This window comes from Bombina bombina, chromosome 6 (genome assembly GCF_027579735.1).
Source record: "Bombina bombina isolate aBomBom1 chromosome 6, aBomBom1.pri, whole genome shotgun sequence".
NCBI lineage: Eukaryota > Metazoa > Chordata > Amphibia > Anura > Bombinatoridae > Bombina > Bombina bombina.
In genome coordinates, this window is record NC_069504.1 from 1,039,228,656 (window position 1) to 1,039,244,931 (window position 16,276).

Genomic DNA, 16,276 nt, shown 5'->3' on the forward strand with positions numbered 1-16,276 from the left:
TAAAATGAATACTGCTAATTACATACAGCCACTGTTTGCACAATCTACTAACTCATTTATATCTGTCCCTTATTGGCTTCTTCAGGCAAGAAAAGATAAGGGAAACCTAGGTTTCAACAAGTTGTTCAACATTTCTTCATTATTTAAAGGGACAGTCTACACCACAATTTTTATTGTTTAAAAAGATAGATAATCGCTTTATTACCTATTCCCCAGTTTTGCATAACCAATACAGTTATATAAATACACGTTTTATCTCTGTGATTACCTTGTATTTTAGCCTCCGCAAACTGCCCCTTATGTCAGTTCTTTTGACAGACATTAGCCAATCAGTGCTGGCTCCTAGGTAACAGTGTGAGCACAATGTTATCTATATGACACACATGAACTAATGCCCTCTAGTGGTGAAAAACTGTCAAAATGCATTCAGATAAGAGACGGCGTTTAAGGTCTAAGAAATTTGCATACAAGCCTACCTAGGTTTAGCTTTCAACTAAGAATACTAAAAGAACAAAGCAAAATTGGTGATAAAAGTAAATTGGAAAGTTGTTTAAAATGACATGCCCTATTTGAATCATGAAAGTTTATTTTGGACTAGACTGTTCCTTTAAATAACTAGCATAATTAAACATGCACCTACATATTTATCTCAGGCTAATCTGTGCTTTGAACACATCATTATGTCTTGCATATATTTAATGCTTAATGTCCTTTTAAACAATATAACAATTTCTATAAACTAAATATCGGATATTACTGTGCCGCACGCAGTTCCTTGCTTGGAATATTTTACTTTCATACCAAGAGCACATTTAAGACATTACTGATGGCATGTGGTTATCAGATTAATGCTTAACCTGCTCTGTTTAATAAGTATTTTATGACACTTTAATCTGGAAATATGTCATTTTACCAAACTAAAAAAAATCCAAGTAAATTGCTAAAACTGAGCCATTGTCCCCTATTTAAGAAAGGTCTTGCGGACCTGATCCGACACTGCGGATCAGGTCCGCAAGACCTCGCTGAATGCGGAGAGCAATACGCTCTCCGTATTCAGCATTGCACCAGCAGCTCACAAGACCTGCTGGTGCAATGCCCCCCCTGCAGACTCGCGGCCATTCGGCAGCCAGCAGGGGGCTGTCAATCAACCCGATCGTACTCGATCGGGCTGATTTCTGGCAATGTCTGTCCGCCTGCTCAGAGCAGGCGGACAGGTTATGGAGCAGCGGTCTTTGTGACCGCTGCTTCATAACTGCTGTTTCTGGCGAGTCTGAAGACTCGCCAGAAACACGGGCCATCAAGCTCCTTTCGGAGCTTGATAGATAGTCCCCTGAACCTCATCTTTGCTAAAACTCTTTTATTTACTCGGTGCAGGGATTCATCTGTGTTCTTGGTCTCTGCTGCTGCTTGATCTGCCCCTTCTTTCTAGCCAATCAGTGCACAGAACAACCCAGCTTGTGGGTGTCTCCAGAGACAGATCTAATATAATATTACAAACAACTATTTTCCCCTCTCACCGTTTATATGCAGAATGGTCATTCTTGACACTGCATTTCATATTCTTTAGCTCATCCAGTACTGCAAACATATTAATGAACTTCCCCAGGGTTAGCAGGTACGCCTCCGACACAAAATCCTTCCTGCGCTCCGCGTGGCACAGACGCTTTACCTCGTTACAGAACCTCTCGATCGCTTTACGCTATGGATCAGAACATCATACATTTTAGGTCAACAATCCTCTTTTGTTTGAACATTCATTAATCCTTTGTAATGCCTTTTATTGGCCTCGCAAATCAACAATTCAAAATGTGTACTGTATTTACTGACAAACGCCATATATCCCATACATAAGATATAGATACACTAAGCCCCAGGAAATCTTGTACAGTACATCTAACCCTAATCAAGGTTGTCACACCAATTTATAAATTGTGCAGCATAAATTAGTTATATGACCACAGAAATCATTTAGCCACATAGTAATTTTTTATACTTTTTTTTTTAACTTTTCATTCCCTTCTAATACTTTCTCCTCTCTCGTTACCCACCTGAAAATACATAAACTTCATCAGTTTCGTGACTTCAGGTTCTAAAACTTCCACCGTCTTCTCATAGATTTCAACGCGGTTCGGCTGCTCATTACACTTTACCTAGAAAAGATGAATTAGACAATTTGTAGCTTCTGAGATTGACTTCATATTAACAAGAGAAATAGTAATACTTTTCCAGCTTTGACAGATAGCAGACAATATATATATTATGTAAATTAACCTTAGAATGATATTTTTTATTGTTTTTCATCTTCGCCAGTAAAGAGGTAATGTCTACGCGCACTATTAATTCACTGTACATTTTAACGTAAGGTGTCTGGATATAATAAGTATTGAAATAGGAATCGTGTACCATAAAATAGTTTTTAAAAGAGAATGAAAAAAAATGAACCTTTGAATTTTACTGAGAGGTTAATAGTATGCTGGGTCTGTACAGCACCACACCCTACTGAGTAGCACTGGGGCTAAGCAGAGCTAAGTAAAAAAAAAAGCTGCTATAGCCTTTCTTTTTTTCCCAATGCTGGACAATCTGATGGTAACTGGGCATGATAGGGTCACACAATGCCCCAAAAATGCTCTACCTTGGCACCCACTCTTGATCCCATCATCCATAATGTTTACAACTGGACAGTTATTTTACCCCTTGGCTGCTAGTAACATACACTTATTTTTTTTACCTCTTTGGATGACCGTAACATAGGTAAACATAGGTAAACAAAAGTCATTTTAACCCCTTGACTGTCTCACACTTCTTTCTGCTCCATATTTGTGTTGTATAGAGGAAACAACTAGACATTTAACATACTAGACTGCCCTGATGAATATTGGACACCTGGCAACCCTACAACCACCCCCCCTGGTAAACTTATGTTGTAAAAGAGGCTAATATAATCTTTTTTTCAGCACACTTTGCACTGCCCCAGTACAGTCTACTATGCTTTTGACTTCCATGTACCTTTAATATTACAATGAATGCCAACAAAAACAAATATTTGTTTTACTACATTCAAAATAGTGACATAGTATTCTAATTATTGTTATAGTGTCATTATATTTGTCAGTGGTATGGAAGGTTCATAATGAATAAATCATAGAGAAAAGACTTGGGAAAAGTGAACAAAGCAATTATTGAGAGACTGAAGGGCACCACACGTTTTATAAACTCACAACCTATGGGGTGACTGAAGCTGAAGACAACAAAATATAATGCTTGGCTGGGTTTCCAGAAAGTGTTTCACAGACTGGCATGTAACAAGCTAGCCCAGAGGTCCTTGCTATATGCACGTAGTGCTGTAGCTGCTGTATATACCTACCTGTGGAATGGCTCGAGAGCAGCTCCTCCAAGTATACAGCATTACAGCATATTCCTGCCCCTCCTCCAGCATCTCATTCTGTAAGATAAACACAGCACATTACTATTGTACCCTTACAGGCAGCAACATCACTAACAGATACATTATTGACAAGAACTCAAGAATTCCTGGTAAGCTATGGAACCACTGGTGCTTAAGATTTACTTCTACATAGTGTCAAGCCTTGTGTTATTATTTAATTTATCTTATTCTTAGCATAAATTATTACATCTACTTCATGTTCTTAACCCTTTAAGGACACAGCTTTCAGTTTGCTCAATTGTTTTATGACGGAAAAATTCTGTCATATGTCCTTAAGAGGTTAAAGTAATTCAGATCATAAGGTGGAACTTAATGTAAAACTGAAAGGGATTTTACCCTCAAAATATCTCTATTATGCATATTCAAGAACAAAGGTAAAATATGTAAAAAAAACAAAATAGTGAAAGAAGGGGAAGGTAAACAATACTTGAGGAAAGTGTGTAGTGCATGAATTTTTGTTTCCCTATAGTTTTTGAAGTGTGTTTGTTACTCCAGCATCCCTTTAGTCTTGGAGATGCTCTTGTTGGAGTATATATATATATATATATATGTGTACCCTGGGCCCTATATACTAACCTACACTGAATAATAATAAAAAAAATCTAACCCACAGTGTGCTCACTCACTTTTACAATATTCTTTATTTAAAGGGTTTTTGTTTGTTTTTATATTGTTTCAATTACCATTTGTTTGAGATATTTTAATTTTTAAAGGATGGACTTAAAAGGGAATTTTAAGTTAGCCAAATCAGCCAACTGGATTTGTCATTGTAGAATATAATTAAGGTCTTATAAAAAAAAGGCAAGAACTAGAAACTAAGGTAAAGTATAAACAAAAACAAACAAAAAATAAATACATCTAAAAAAAAAAGAATAATATCCAGCTTGCTCTTTAATTAATCCAGGAATACAGATGTGTTCCTTTAAAAAAATCACTAATACACCCTTTGACTCTCTCAGCTGTCAGAGAAGGATAAATGGCTTAATACAGTAAAGAGCTGCACATTTTTAAATAAAACAGAATTTATGCTTACCTGATAAATTACTTTCTCCAACGGTGTGTCCGGTCCACGGCGTCATCCATAACTTGTGGGAATATTCTCTTCCCCAACAGGAAATGGCAAAGAGCACAGCAAAAGCTGTCCATATAGTCCCTCCCAGGCTCCGCCCCCCCAGTCATTCGACCGACGGATAGGAGAAAAAAAAGGAGAAACTATAGGGTGCCGTGGTGACTGTAGTGTATAAAGAAAGAAATTTTTCAAACCTGATTAAAAAACCAGGGCGGGCCGTGGACCGGACACACCGTTGGAGAAAGTAATTTATCAGGTAAGCATAAATTCTGTTTTCTCCAACATTGGTGTGTCCGGTCCACGGCGTCATCCATAACTTGTGGGAACCAATACCAAAGCTTTAGGACACGGATGAAGGGAGGGAGCCAATCAGGTTACCTAAACAGAAGGCACCACGGCTTGCAAAACCTTTCTCCCAAAAACAGCCTCCGAAGAAGCAAAAGTATAAAATTTGTAGAATTTGGCAAAAGTGTGCAGAGAAGACCAAGTCGCTGCCTTACATATCTGATCAACAGAAGCCTCGTTCTTGAAGGCCCATGTGGAAGCCACAGCCCTAGTGGAGTGAGCTGTGATTCTTTCAGGAGGCTGCCGTCCGGCAGTCTCATAAGCCAATCGGATAATGCTTTTCAGCCAGAAAGAAAGAGAGGTAGCAGTAGCTTTTTGTCCTCTCCTCTTACCAGAGTAAACGACAAACAAAGATGAGGTTTGTCTAAAATCCTTTGTTGCTTCTAAATAGAACTTCAAAGCACGGACTACATCTAAATTGTGTAACAAACGTTCCTTCTTTGAAACTGGTTTCGGACACAGAGAAGGAACAACTATTTCCTGGTTAATTTTCTTGTTGGAAACAACTTTTGGAAGAAAACCAGGCTTGGTACGCAAAACAACCTTATCTGAATGGAACACCAGATAGGGTGGGTCACACTGCAAAGCAGATAATTCAGGAACTCTTCTAGCAGAAGAAATAGCAACCAAAAACAGAACTTTCCAAGATAATAACTTGATATCTATGGAATGTAAGGGTTCAAACGGAACCCCTTGAAGAACCGAAAGAACTAAATTTAAACTCCAGGGAGGAGTCAAAGGTCTGTAAACAGGCTTGATCCTGACCAAAGCCTGTACAAAAGCTTGAACATCTGGCACAGCTGCCAGTCGTTTGTGTAACAAGACAGATAGAGCAGAAATCTGTCCCTTTAGAGAATTCGCTGACAATCCCTTATCCAAACCTTCTTGGAGAAAGGAGAGGATCCTGGGAATTTTAATCTTACTCCATGAGAATCCCTTGGATTCACACCAACAGATATATCTTTTCCATATTTTATGGTAAATCTTCCTAGTCACGGGTTTTCTGGCTTGGACCAAAGTATCTATTACTGAATCCGAAAACCCGCGCTTGGATAAAATCAAGCGTTCAATTTCCAAGCAGTCAGCTGAAGAGAAATTAGATTTGGATGTTCGAATGGACCTTGCACTAGAAGATCCTGTCTCAAAGGTAGTTTCCATGGTGGATCCGATGACATATTCACCAGGTCTGCATACCAAGTTCTGCGTGGCCACGCAGGAGCTATCAGAATCACTGAGGCCTTCTCCTGTTTGATCCTGGCTACCAGCCTGGGAAGGAGAGGGAACGGTGGAAACGCATAAGCTAGGTTGAAGGACCAAGGCGCCACTAATGCATCCACTAGAGTCGCCTTGGGATCCCTGGATCTGGACCCGTAGCAAGGAACCTTGAAGTTCTGAAGAGACGCCAACAGATCCATGTCTGGAATGCCCCATAGTTGAGTTAACTGGACAAAGACCTCCGGGTGAAGTTCCCACTCCCCCAGATGGAAAGTCTGACGACTCAGATAATCCGCCTCCCAGTTGTCTACACCTGGGATGTGGATCGCAGATAGATGGCAGGAGTGATCCTCCGCCCATTTGATGATTTTGGACACCTCTCTCATCGCCAGGGAACTCCTTGTTCCCCCCTGATGATTGATGTAAGCAACAGTCGTCATGTTGTCTGACTGGAATCTTATGAATCTGGCCTTCGCTAGTTGAGGCCAAGCCTGGAGAGCATTGAATATCGCTCTCAGTTCCAGAATGTTTATCGGGAGAAGAGACTCTTCCCGAGACCATAGACCCTGAGCTTTCAGGGAATCCCAGACCGCGCCCCAGCCTAATAGACTGGCGTCGGTCGTGACGATGACCCACTCTGGTCTGCGGAAGCTCATTCCCTGGGACAGGTGATCCTGGGTCAGCCACCAAAGGAGTGAGTCTCTGGTCATCTGGTCTACTTGAATCCTTGGAGACAAGTCTGTATGGTCCCCATTCCACTGCTTGAGCATGCACAGTTGTAATGGTCTTAGATGAATTCGAGCAAAAGGAACTATGTCCATTGCTGCAACCATCAACCCTACTACTTCCATGCACTGAGCTATGGAAGGCTGCAGAATAGAGTGAAGAACTTGACAAGCGTTTAGAAGCTTTGACTTTCTGACATCTGTCAGGAAAATTTTCATTTCTAAAGAATCTATTATTGTTCCCAAGAAGGGAACTCTTGTCGACGGAGACAGGAAACTCTTTTCTACGTTCACCTTCCACCCGTGAGATCTGAGAAAGGCTAGAACAATGTCTGTATGAGCCTTTGCTTTGGAAAGGGACGACGCTTGGATTAGGATGTCGTCCAGGTAAGGTGCTACTGCAAAACCCCTTGGTCTTAGAACCGCTAGAAGGGACCCGAGCACCTTCGTGAAAATCCTTGGAGCAGTGGCTAGCCCGAATGGAAGAGCCACGAACTGGTAATGCTTGTCCAGAAAGGCGAACCTTAGGAACTGAAAATGATCTTTGTGGATAGGAATATGCAGATACGCATCCTTTAAATCCACGGTAGTCATAAATTGACCCTCCTGGATTGTAGGTAAAATCGTTCGAATTGTTTCCATTTTGAACGATGGAACTCTGAGAAATTTGTTTAGAATCTTTAAATCCAGAATTGGTCTGAAAGTTCCCTCTTTTTTGGGAACTACAAACAGATTTGAGTAAAACCCCTGACCTTGTTCCACATTTGGAACTGGGTGTATCACTCTTTAACAGGTCTTCTACACAATGTAAGAATGCCTTTCTCTTTATTTGGTTTGAAGATAAGTGAGACATGTGGAACCTTCCCCTTGGGGGTAGTTCCTTGAATTCTAGAAGATAACCCTGAGAGACTATTTCTAGTGCCCAGGGATCCTGAACATCTCTTGCCCAAGCCTGAGCAAATAGAGAGAGTCTGCCCCCTACTAGATCCGGTCCCGGATCGGGGGCTACCCTTTCATGCTGTCTTGGTAGCAGCAGCAGGCTTCTTGGCCTGTTTACCCTTGTTCCAGCCTTGCATCGGTTTCCAAGCTGGTTTAGTCTTGGAAGCGTTACTCTCTTGTCTAGAGGCTGCAGAGTTGGAAGCCGGTCCGTTCCTGAAATTGCGAAAGGAACGAAAATTAGACTTATTCTTAGCCTTGAAAGGCCTATCTTGTGGGAGGGCATGGCCCTTACCCCCAGTGATGTCTGAAATAATTTCTTTCAATTCTGGCCCAAAAAGGGTCTTACCTTTGAAAGGGATATTAAGTAATTTTGTCTTGGAAGATACATCCGCCGACCAAGACTTTAGCCAGAGCGCTCTGCGTGCCACAATTGCAAACCCTGAATTTTTCGCCGCTAATCTTGCTAACTGCAAAGCGGCATCTAAAATAAAGGAATTAGCTAACTTAAGTGCGTGAATCCTGTCCATAACTTCCTCATACGGAGTTTCCCTACTGAGCGATTTTTCTAGTTCTTCGAACCAGAACCACGCTGCTGTAGTGACAGGAATAAGACACGAAATAGGTTGAAGGAGGTAACCTTGCTGTACAAAAATCTTTTTAAGCAAACCCTCCAATTTTTTATCCATAGGATCTTTGAAAGCACAATTGTCCTCAATAGGAATGGTCGTGCGTTTGGCTAGTGTAGAAACCGCCCCCTCGACCTTAGGGACCGTTTGCCATAAGTCCTTTCTGGGGTCAACCATAGGGAATAATTTCTTAAATATAGGAGGAGGGACAAAAGGTATGCCTGGCTTCTCCCACTCCTTATTCACTATGTCCGCCACCCGCTTGGGTATTGGAAAAGCGTCAGGGTGCACCGGGACCTCTAGGAACTTGTCCATCTTGCACAATTTTTCTGGGATGACCAGATTGTCACAATCATCCAAAGTAGATAGCACCTCTTTAAGCAATGCGCGGAGATGCTCTAATTTAAATTTAAATGTCACAACATCAGGTTCTGCCTGCTGAGAAATTCTTCCTGTATCAGAAATTTCCCCATCTGACAAAACCTCCCTCATTGCCACTTCAGATTGGTGTGAGGGTATGACAGAAAAATTATCATCAGCGCACTCCTGCTCTACAGTGTTTAAAACAGAGCAATCGCGCTTTCTCTGAAATGCTGGCATTTTGGATAAAATATTTGCTATGGAGTTATCCATTACTGCTGTCAATTGTTGCATAGTAACAAGCATTGGCGCGCTAGAAGTACTAGGGGTCTCCTGCGTGGGCAAAACTGGTGTAGACACAGAAGGAGATGATGTAGAACTATGTCTACTTCCTTCATCTGAGGAATTATCTTGGGCAACTTTATTATCTGTGACAGTACTGTCCTTACTTTGTTTGGACGCTATGGCACAATTATCACACATATTAGAAGGGGGAATCACATTGGCCTCCATACATACAGAACATGATCTATCTGAAGGCACAGACATGTTAAACAGGCTTAAACTGGTTAATAAAGCACAAAAACCGTTTTAAAACAAAAACGTTACTGTCTCTTTAAATGTTAAACAGTGCACACTTTATTACTGAATATGTGAAAAACTATGAAGGAATTATCCAATCTTTACCAAATTCACCACGGTGTCTTAAAGCATTCAAAGCATTGCACCCCAAAATTTCAGGCTGTTAACCCTTAAAATGTGGAAACCGGATCCGTTTACAACTTTAACCCCCTTACAGTCCCAGCCCCAGCCTTTGCTGCGACTTCACCAATCCCAAGGGGGTATACAATACCAAATGAAGCCTTCTAGGAACCTTTTCAGTGAATTCCAGACCCAAACACATGCAGCTGCATGTACTGCTCTCAAAAGTAACTGCGCAGTAATGGCGGGAAAATGAGGCTCTGCCTACTACAGAGAAAGGCCCTTCCTGACTGGGAAGGTGTCTAAACAAGTGCCTGGCGTAAAAAACGTTCCCCAAAGTTATAAAAGTGTGAAATTCAACTTCAAACTGTATATAATACCTCAATAAAGCAATCGATTTAGCCCATACAAGTGTCTAACAGTTCATAGCCCATAATAAGCCCTTTATTCTGTTTGAGACTAAGAAAATGGCTTACCGGTCCCCATGAGGGGAAAAATGACAGCCTTCCAGCATTACACAGTCTTGTTAGAAAAATGGCTAGTCATACCTTAAGCAGAAAAGTCTGCAAACTGTTCCCCCCAACTGAAGTTCTCTCAGCTCAACAGTCCTGTGTGGGAACAGCAATCAATTTTAGTTACTGCTGCTAAAATCATCCTCCTCTTATAAACAGAACTCTTCATCTCTTTCTGTTTCAGAGTAAATAGTACATACCAACACTATTTTAAAATAACAAACTCTTGATAGAAGAATAAAAAACTACAACTAAACACCACATACTCTTCACCATCTCCGTGGAGATGCTACTTGTTCAGAGAGGCAAAGAGAATGACTGGGGGGGCGGAGCCTGGGAGGGACTATATGGACAGTTTTTGCTGTGCTCTTTGCCATTTCCTGTTGGGGAAGAGAATATTCCCACAAGTTATGGATGACGCCGTGGACCGGACACACCAATGTTGGAGAAATATATTTTTTTTTTGTAGAGGATACAGATTTGTTCCTTTTTTGGCTCAGTTTTATTTTACAGTCTTATTCTGTTTAAAACTTGCAGTTAAGGGATACTACACAGCTGTCTATTCAAGCTAAAGTCAAGGTCTAAACTATTTGCTCCCTTCTCTTCTCACATACCAGCTGTTTCTCAAGCAGAGACGGACTGGTACCAAAAATAGGGGCTAACGCATCAATAACCGGCCAAACAGGCAAATGCCCTGTATGCCCAATGTTCAGTCCAGTACTGTTCTCAGTCTCATCAACACTCATCAAAGAGGATTGAAATACAGTAAAGAGCTGAACATGTTTAAATAAATATATTAGCTTTGATTTTGCAATATAGGTTGGCAGTGAAAAAAATAAACTATATACTGGCTGTCAGCTTGTCTTTGATTGTTTGATTGATACATGTTTTCCATTGCACTTTCTGTACTTTCCACCTATAATGTGTTGTGTATTTTAAAGTCAGCTATCTATTAGGAATGGGCAAATTTACTGAAAGTGTAATTTGTTTGGTAGTACAAATAGTCCTGTGGATATTCGTTTTGGACAATCGAACGTTACTTTTGTTTTCAAATGTTCATAATTTAAATAAATGTCAACATTCAAAATTTCAAATGTAACATTCGATTTAATAAATACTATTCAGAAGTTCAATAGTTCATATGGTAGGGAATTTAGTAAACTGATACATAATAGATACAAATATATAAATTCTATTTTGAATATTGCATAATTTGAATACTAAATTTAAAGAGAGCATTAGAAACACTATTACAAATATATCGATTCAAATTTTTCAAATTCAAATAGAATTTTTAGAAAAATTCTAATTGAATATTACATTTAAAGAAAGCATAAATACTATTACATTCTTCAAACGAATGTAGAATGTTGTACAAACATTCGACATTTGAAACAAACAAACGCGTTAAAATTTGTTTCATTTTTCGAATGTTGAAAAATATTCGCGCATTCCTACTATCTATGAGCACATCCTTTGGGCGCTTCATTTGCTTGGCTTTTATTTCAGGCATGTCTTGTCTGCTAGAGAGATGCAAGTAGCATTTGTTATTCTTTTCAGTCAAAAAAATATAACCCTAGAAACCCTTATTAACTAAAATCAGACCTCCCTATTTAAGATGGACAGTCCATAATTCTAAGTTCTGTCCCACTCAGACAGCCATTTGTTCCCATTTGCAGAATTTCCATTAGACGCAACCATAGACTAGACCCACTAACCGCCTGTGACCCTGCCCTGTTCCGACACTGCCCCATCCACCAAATGGCAACTTGCCTGCTAAACTTCCCGATTCCCTAATACTGTACCTAGCCACAAAAGTTGGGAGGTATGTGAAATACATGAACAAGTTCTAAATAAAATGTATTCATTTAATATTCCCTTTTTAAAGCAAGACATCTTTTACACCAATGTTAAAGAACACTGTACAAATATATGTATAAATAATGTTATCATGTGAAAGAACAGCCTAAATATATTTCTTATTTTGCCTGAAAAAAGTTAAATAAAGCTGTTTCAATTTAAATAGAAACTAATACAGCAGTAACAGTTATTTACTTTCCAATAATTTTTGTACCTATCAGCTAATGAGCATCAACAAGAACTATGTATCAGCCAATAAGAATCAGAAGAGATTACCTGACAATTAGCAAATAGGGCACAACAGATACTGCTGCTTCGTTTCAGTTTAAATTGAAACTGCTTTTACTTCCCATTTTTCAGGGAAAACATTAGCGTGTTACATATGCGTAATTTATATTTAGAACAATATCACTGTTATGTTCTTTATCTCACAATATAATCGTGCCTCCTCCTGTTATTCTGTAGGAACATACCTAACATTTTTTGCATACAAAGGATTTTTAATATTTATTTACTTACCATGCTAGAATGCACAGTAGCCTGTTCAATGTATCTGGCTATTCCTGTTACAAATGCATTTCGATCCTCAAAATTGGTGTCAAAATTAGCCTGAGAAGATATAAAGCAGAGTCATTTTGCAGTAACCATATACACACCACTCCCACCAAACTGCATATACAAGGAGCATAATATACGAAACTCTGTGCACATCTATATTTTTCCAAAAAGGTAATGTAATCAGATAAGTAGTGTGGTTAAAGAGTCAGGGCTTGATTATCTAAAGGCCTCTGGGTTTGATAGATTGCATAAGAAATCTCGCCAGTACTATACAGGGAGTGCAGAATTATTAGGCAAATGAGTATTTTGACCACATCATCCTCTTTATGCATGTTGTCTTACTCCAAGCTGTATAGGCTCGAAAGCCTACTACCAATTAAGCATATTAGGTGATGTGCATCTCTGTAATGAGAAGGGGTGTGGTCTAATGACATCAACACCCTATATCAGGTGTGCATAATTATTAGGCAACTTCCTTTCCTTTGGCAAAATGGGTCAAAAGAAGGACTTTACAGGCTCAGAAAAGTCAAAAATAGTGAGATATCTTGCAGAGGGATGCAGCACTCTTAAAATTGCAAAGCTTCTGAAGCGTGATCATCTAACAATCAAGCGTTTCATTCAAAATAGTCAACAGGGTCGCAAGAAGCGTGTGGAAAAACCAAGGCGCAAAATAACTGCCCATGAACTGAGAAAAGTCAAGCGTGCAGCTGCCAAGATGCCACTTGCCACCAGTTTGGCCATATTTCAGAGCTGCAACATCACTGGAGTGCCCAAAAGCACAAGGTGTGCAATACTCAGAGACATGGCCAAGGTAAGAAAGGCTGAAAGACGACCACCACTGAACAAGACACACAAGCTGAAACGTCAAGACTGGGCCAAGAAATATCTCAAGACTGATTTTTCTAAGGTTTTATGGACTGATGAAATGAGAGTGAGTCTTGATGGGCCAGATGGATGGGCCCGTGGCTGGATTGGTGTTAAGTTCTGTAAAGTTATGTGTTAGAACAGGTGGTAAATAAGTTTAGGTACCTAGTATCCGCTATAGTAGGACCACTCAGCCTCACACCAAACCTTGGATTCACACAGATTTAACTTACAGGAATCCGGTTTTGCTCATTGAACTGAGGGTCACTACTGCAGGGTACAGAGTGAAAACGGAGCTGTCACGCAACCAGGTTACAGGATGCCTGTATTTCAACAGATAGGAGGAGTATCTATAGATAGAGTAGGTAGTTAATCAACTAATTACTTAGTGATTAAATGATATAGCTGACACATATACAAAGAAGACAGGTAGTGAAATGGAATGTAATACAAACAGATGTAGTACAAAGAGATATTGTAATTAGGCCAAAATGTATTTGTTAAGAATTCAGCACTTCAGGGAATATCATATGTTGTTAGAATGATATTTTGGATTATGTTATCAGATATAGTTTATGCAAGGATAAGATAGTAAACAAACGATAAGTCACTTAGTTAGGTTCAAGGTGGTCACAGCAAATGATGTTAATCAAGCAGCAGTTCAAACAGAGTAGGCAATGTAACAGGCAGTTGAAGTTAATCCTGCATTTTAGTGATAGTAACAGTCATTGAATACAGTGCTTAGGTAGTTTGCTTACTTGAGAGACATAATGATATCCAAATAGAGTAATAAAATATACAGACCAATTCCTGATGGTATTTTGGAAGGCTAAGTCAGAGCCAGATGAAAACCTTACGGTATCCTGAATGCTTGTTTGTAGAAAGGACACAGCGCGGTACACGCGCTGCAGACACGCTGAGATGCCGGGTGTGACGTCACAGCCACCCGGTGTAACAGTTAGGGAATTGAAAGCAGCTCCTTTGGTTCCTAAGAAACTGCAAGTAATAGAATAGGCACACCGGCACTCAGCAATGAAGGATTAATGTAGGCTGCAAAGATTCAAAGCAACAAGTAAGAAATCCCCTCAGATTGAGGAAAGGGCTAGGTGTCTTCAGAGAGGAGTCACATAAAGTAACTGATTCAAATTACCAAGCGAGGAGCATAGAGAGGAGGGGCCTTAAATAGGAAAAGAGGATTCAGAATTAAAGGGACAGGATTGTAATAGTGAATACCCTGACAGGACACCCCCCTCAAGGAGCCGCTCAGCGGATCAAGGACCTGGACGGTGTGGATTCCTCCTATGGAACAAGGAAACCAAGCGTGGAGCCATAACATTAGTAGCAGGCTCCCAAGAGTCTTCTTCAGGTCCATAACCCTTCCAACTGACCAAATACTGAAGCTGGTTTCGAAAGTATCGAGAATCTTGAATAGAATCAATCTCGTACTCCTTCTCATCTGTCACATGAGTTAAAGAAGTATCCATCGAAGATGTAGCCCTGATAGAAGCATATGGTTTAAGGAGTGAGACATGAAATGTTGGATGAATTCTCATGGAAGAAGGTAGTTGAAGAGTGACTGCATTCATATTAACAACATTCTTAATTTCAAAGGGACCCAAATAAAGTGAAGCAAGCTTTTTGGAAGGAACTTGTAATCTTATATTCTTCGTGCTTAACCAAACTTTATCTCCCACCTTATATTCAGGAGGTTTAGAACGTCGTAGATCGTAGTAATGTTTTTGAGCTTTTTGAGCATCGAGTAGTAGTTGTTTAACAGTGGCGAAACCTTTCACTAAGGTATTGATTTTATCATTAACAACGGGTATAGGAGAATTTTTTGGAGTCTGAATGTCATAAGAAGGATGAAAACCGTAGTTAAGGAAAAATGGAGACATTTTAGTGGAGGAGTTGAGCATGTTATTATGAGCAAATTCAGCAGTGGAAAGGAGAGAATGCCAGTTATCTTGTTCTAGAGAACAGTAACAACGGAGATACTGTTCCAGGGCTTGATTTGTTCTCTCAGTCTGCCCATTGGTTTGTGGATGAAAAGCTGTACTTAACCTCCTAGAGATGTTGAGGGATTTACAAAGATGTTCCCAAAATCTAGAGGTAAACTGAGAACCTCTGTCACTAGTAATGGAATTTGGTAGACCATGTAATTTGACAATATGATCTATGAAAAGAGTAGCTGTTTCTTGAGCTGTGGGTAGACCTCTATGTGGCAGGAAATGGGCCATTTTAGAAAAAAGATCAACAATGACCATGATAGTGTTGAAGTTAGCAGAAGGTGGCAAATCGACAATAAAGTCCATGGCAATATCTGCCCAAGGTCTTTCAGGTATTGGAAGAGATAGAAGGTATCCGTAGGGACGTGTATGTTGATGTTTTTTAGTAGTGCAAAGAAAACATGTTTTGATGTATTGCTTGATTGTATCAGACATTTTGGGCCACCAATAATTCCTTGAGAGGATATAAAGAGTCCTATGTACGCCAGGATGACCTGCTAAAGAGGAATCATGAGCTGCTGCTAAAAGTTGATTCCTGAGATCCTTGGGTACATATAGCTGATCATGATGATAGAACAGTTCATCAGAATGTTTATTTAAATTGAGGTGTGTTATTAATGAATCCTCCTTCTGTTGCAGCTTTAGGGTCTCCAAGAAATCGTTTGTTAGACAAATGATTCTGTCCGCAGGTATCACTGAGGCAGGTGTCAAATGATCTTGTGGCTTAGGAGGTATACGAGAGAGGGTATCTGCCTTAAGATTCTTAGAACCTGGACGATAGGTGATCACATAATCAAAACGTGAAAAGAAAAGGCTCCAGCGGACTTGACGAGAAGTCAGGGTCTTGTTTGACTTTAAATACTCTAAATTACGATGGTCTGTGTAAATAGTAATTGGAAATTTTGTACCTTCCAAGATATGCCTCCAGAATTCCAATGCGGATTTAATGGCAAGCAATTCCTTATCACCAATACCATAGTTTATCTCAGCTGAGCTCATGACACGAGAGTAGAATGCAACAGGATGTAATGGCTTTTCTTGAGAGGCCCT

The 16,276-nt window shown here is 39.9% G+C and overlaps 1 protein-coding gene across 1 annotated transcript in view; it reads right to left on the reverse strand.

Moving 5' to 3' along the window:
* CYFIP2 (cytoplasmic FMR1 interacting protein 2) overlaps positions 1 to 16,276 on the reverse strand; it is a 236,629-nt gene that overhangs the window by 193,618 nt on the left and 26,735 nt on the right. The window contains exons 3-6 of the mRNA XM_053718790.1: positions 12,318 to 12,407; positions 3,365 to 3,442; positions 2,049 to 2,150; positions 1,518 to 1,699 (exon numbers count right to left, since the gene is read on the reverse strand). Coding sequence (XP_053574765.1) covers positions 1,518 to 1,699; positions 2,049 to 2,150; positions 3,365 to 3,442; positions 12,318 to 12,407 — 452 coding nt within the window. The remainder of the gene's footprint in view (positions 1 to 1,517; positions 1,700 to 2,048; positions 2,151 to 3,364; positions 3,443 to 12,317; positions 12,408 to 16,276) is intronic.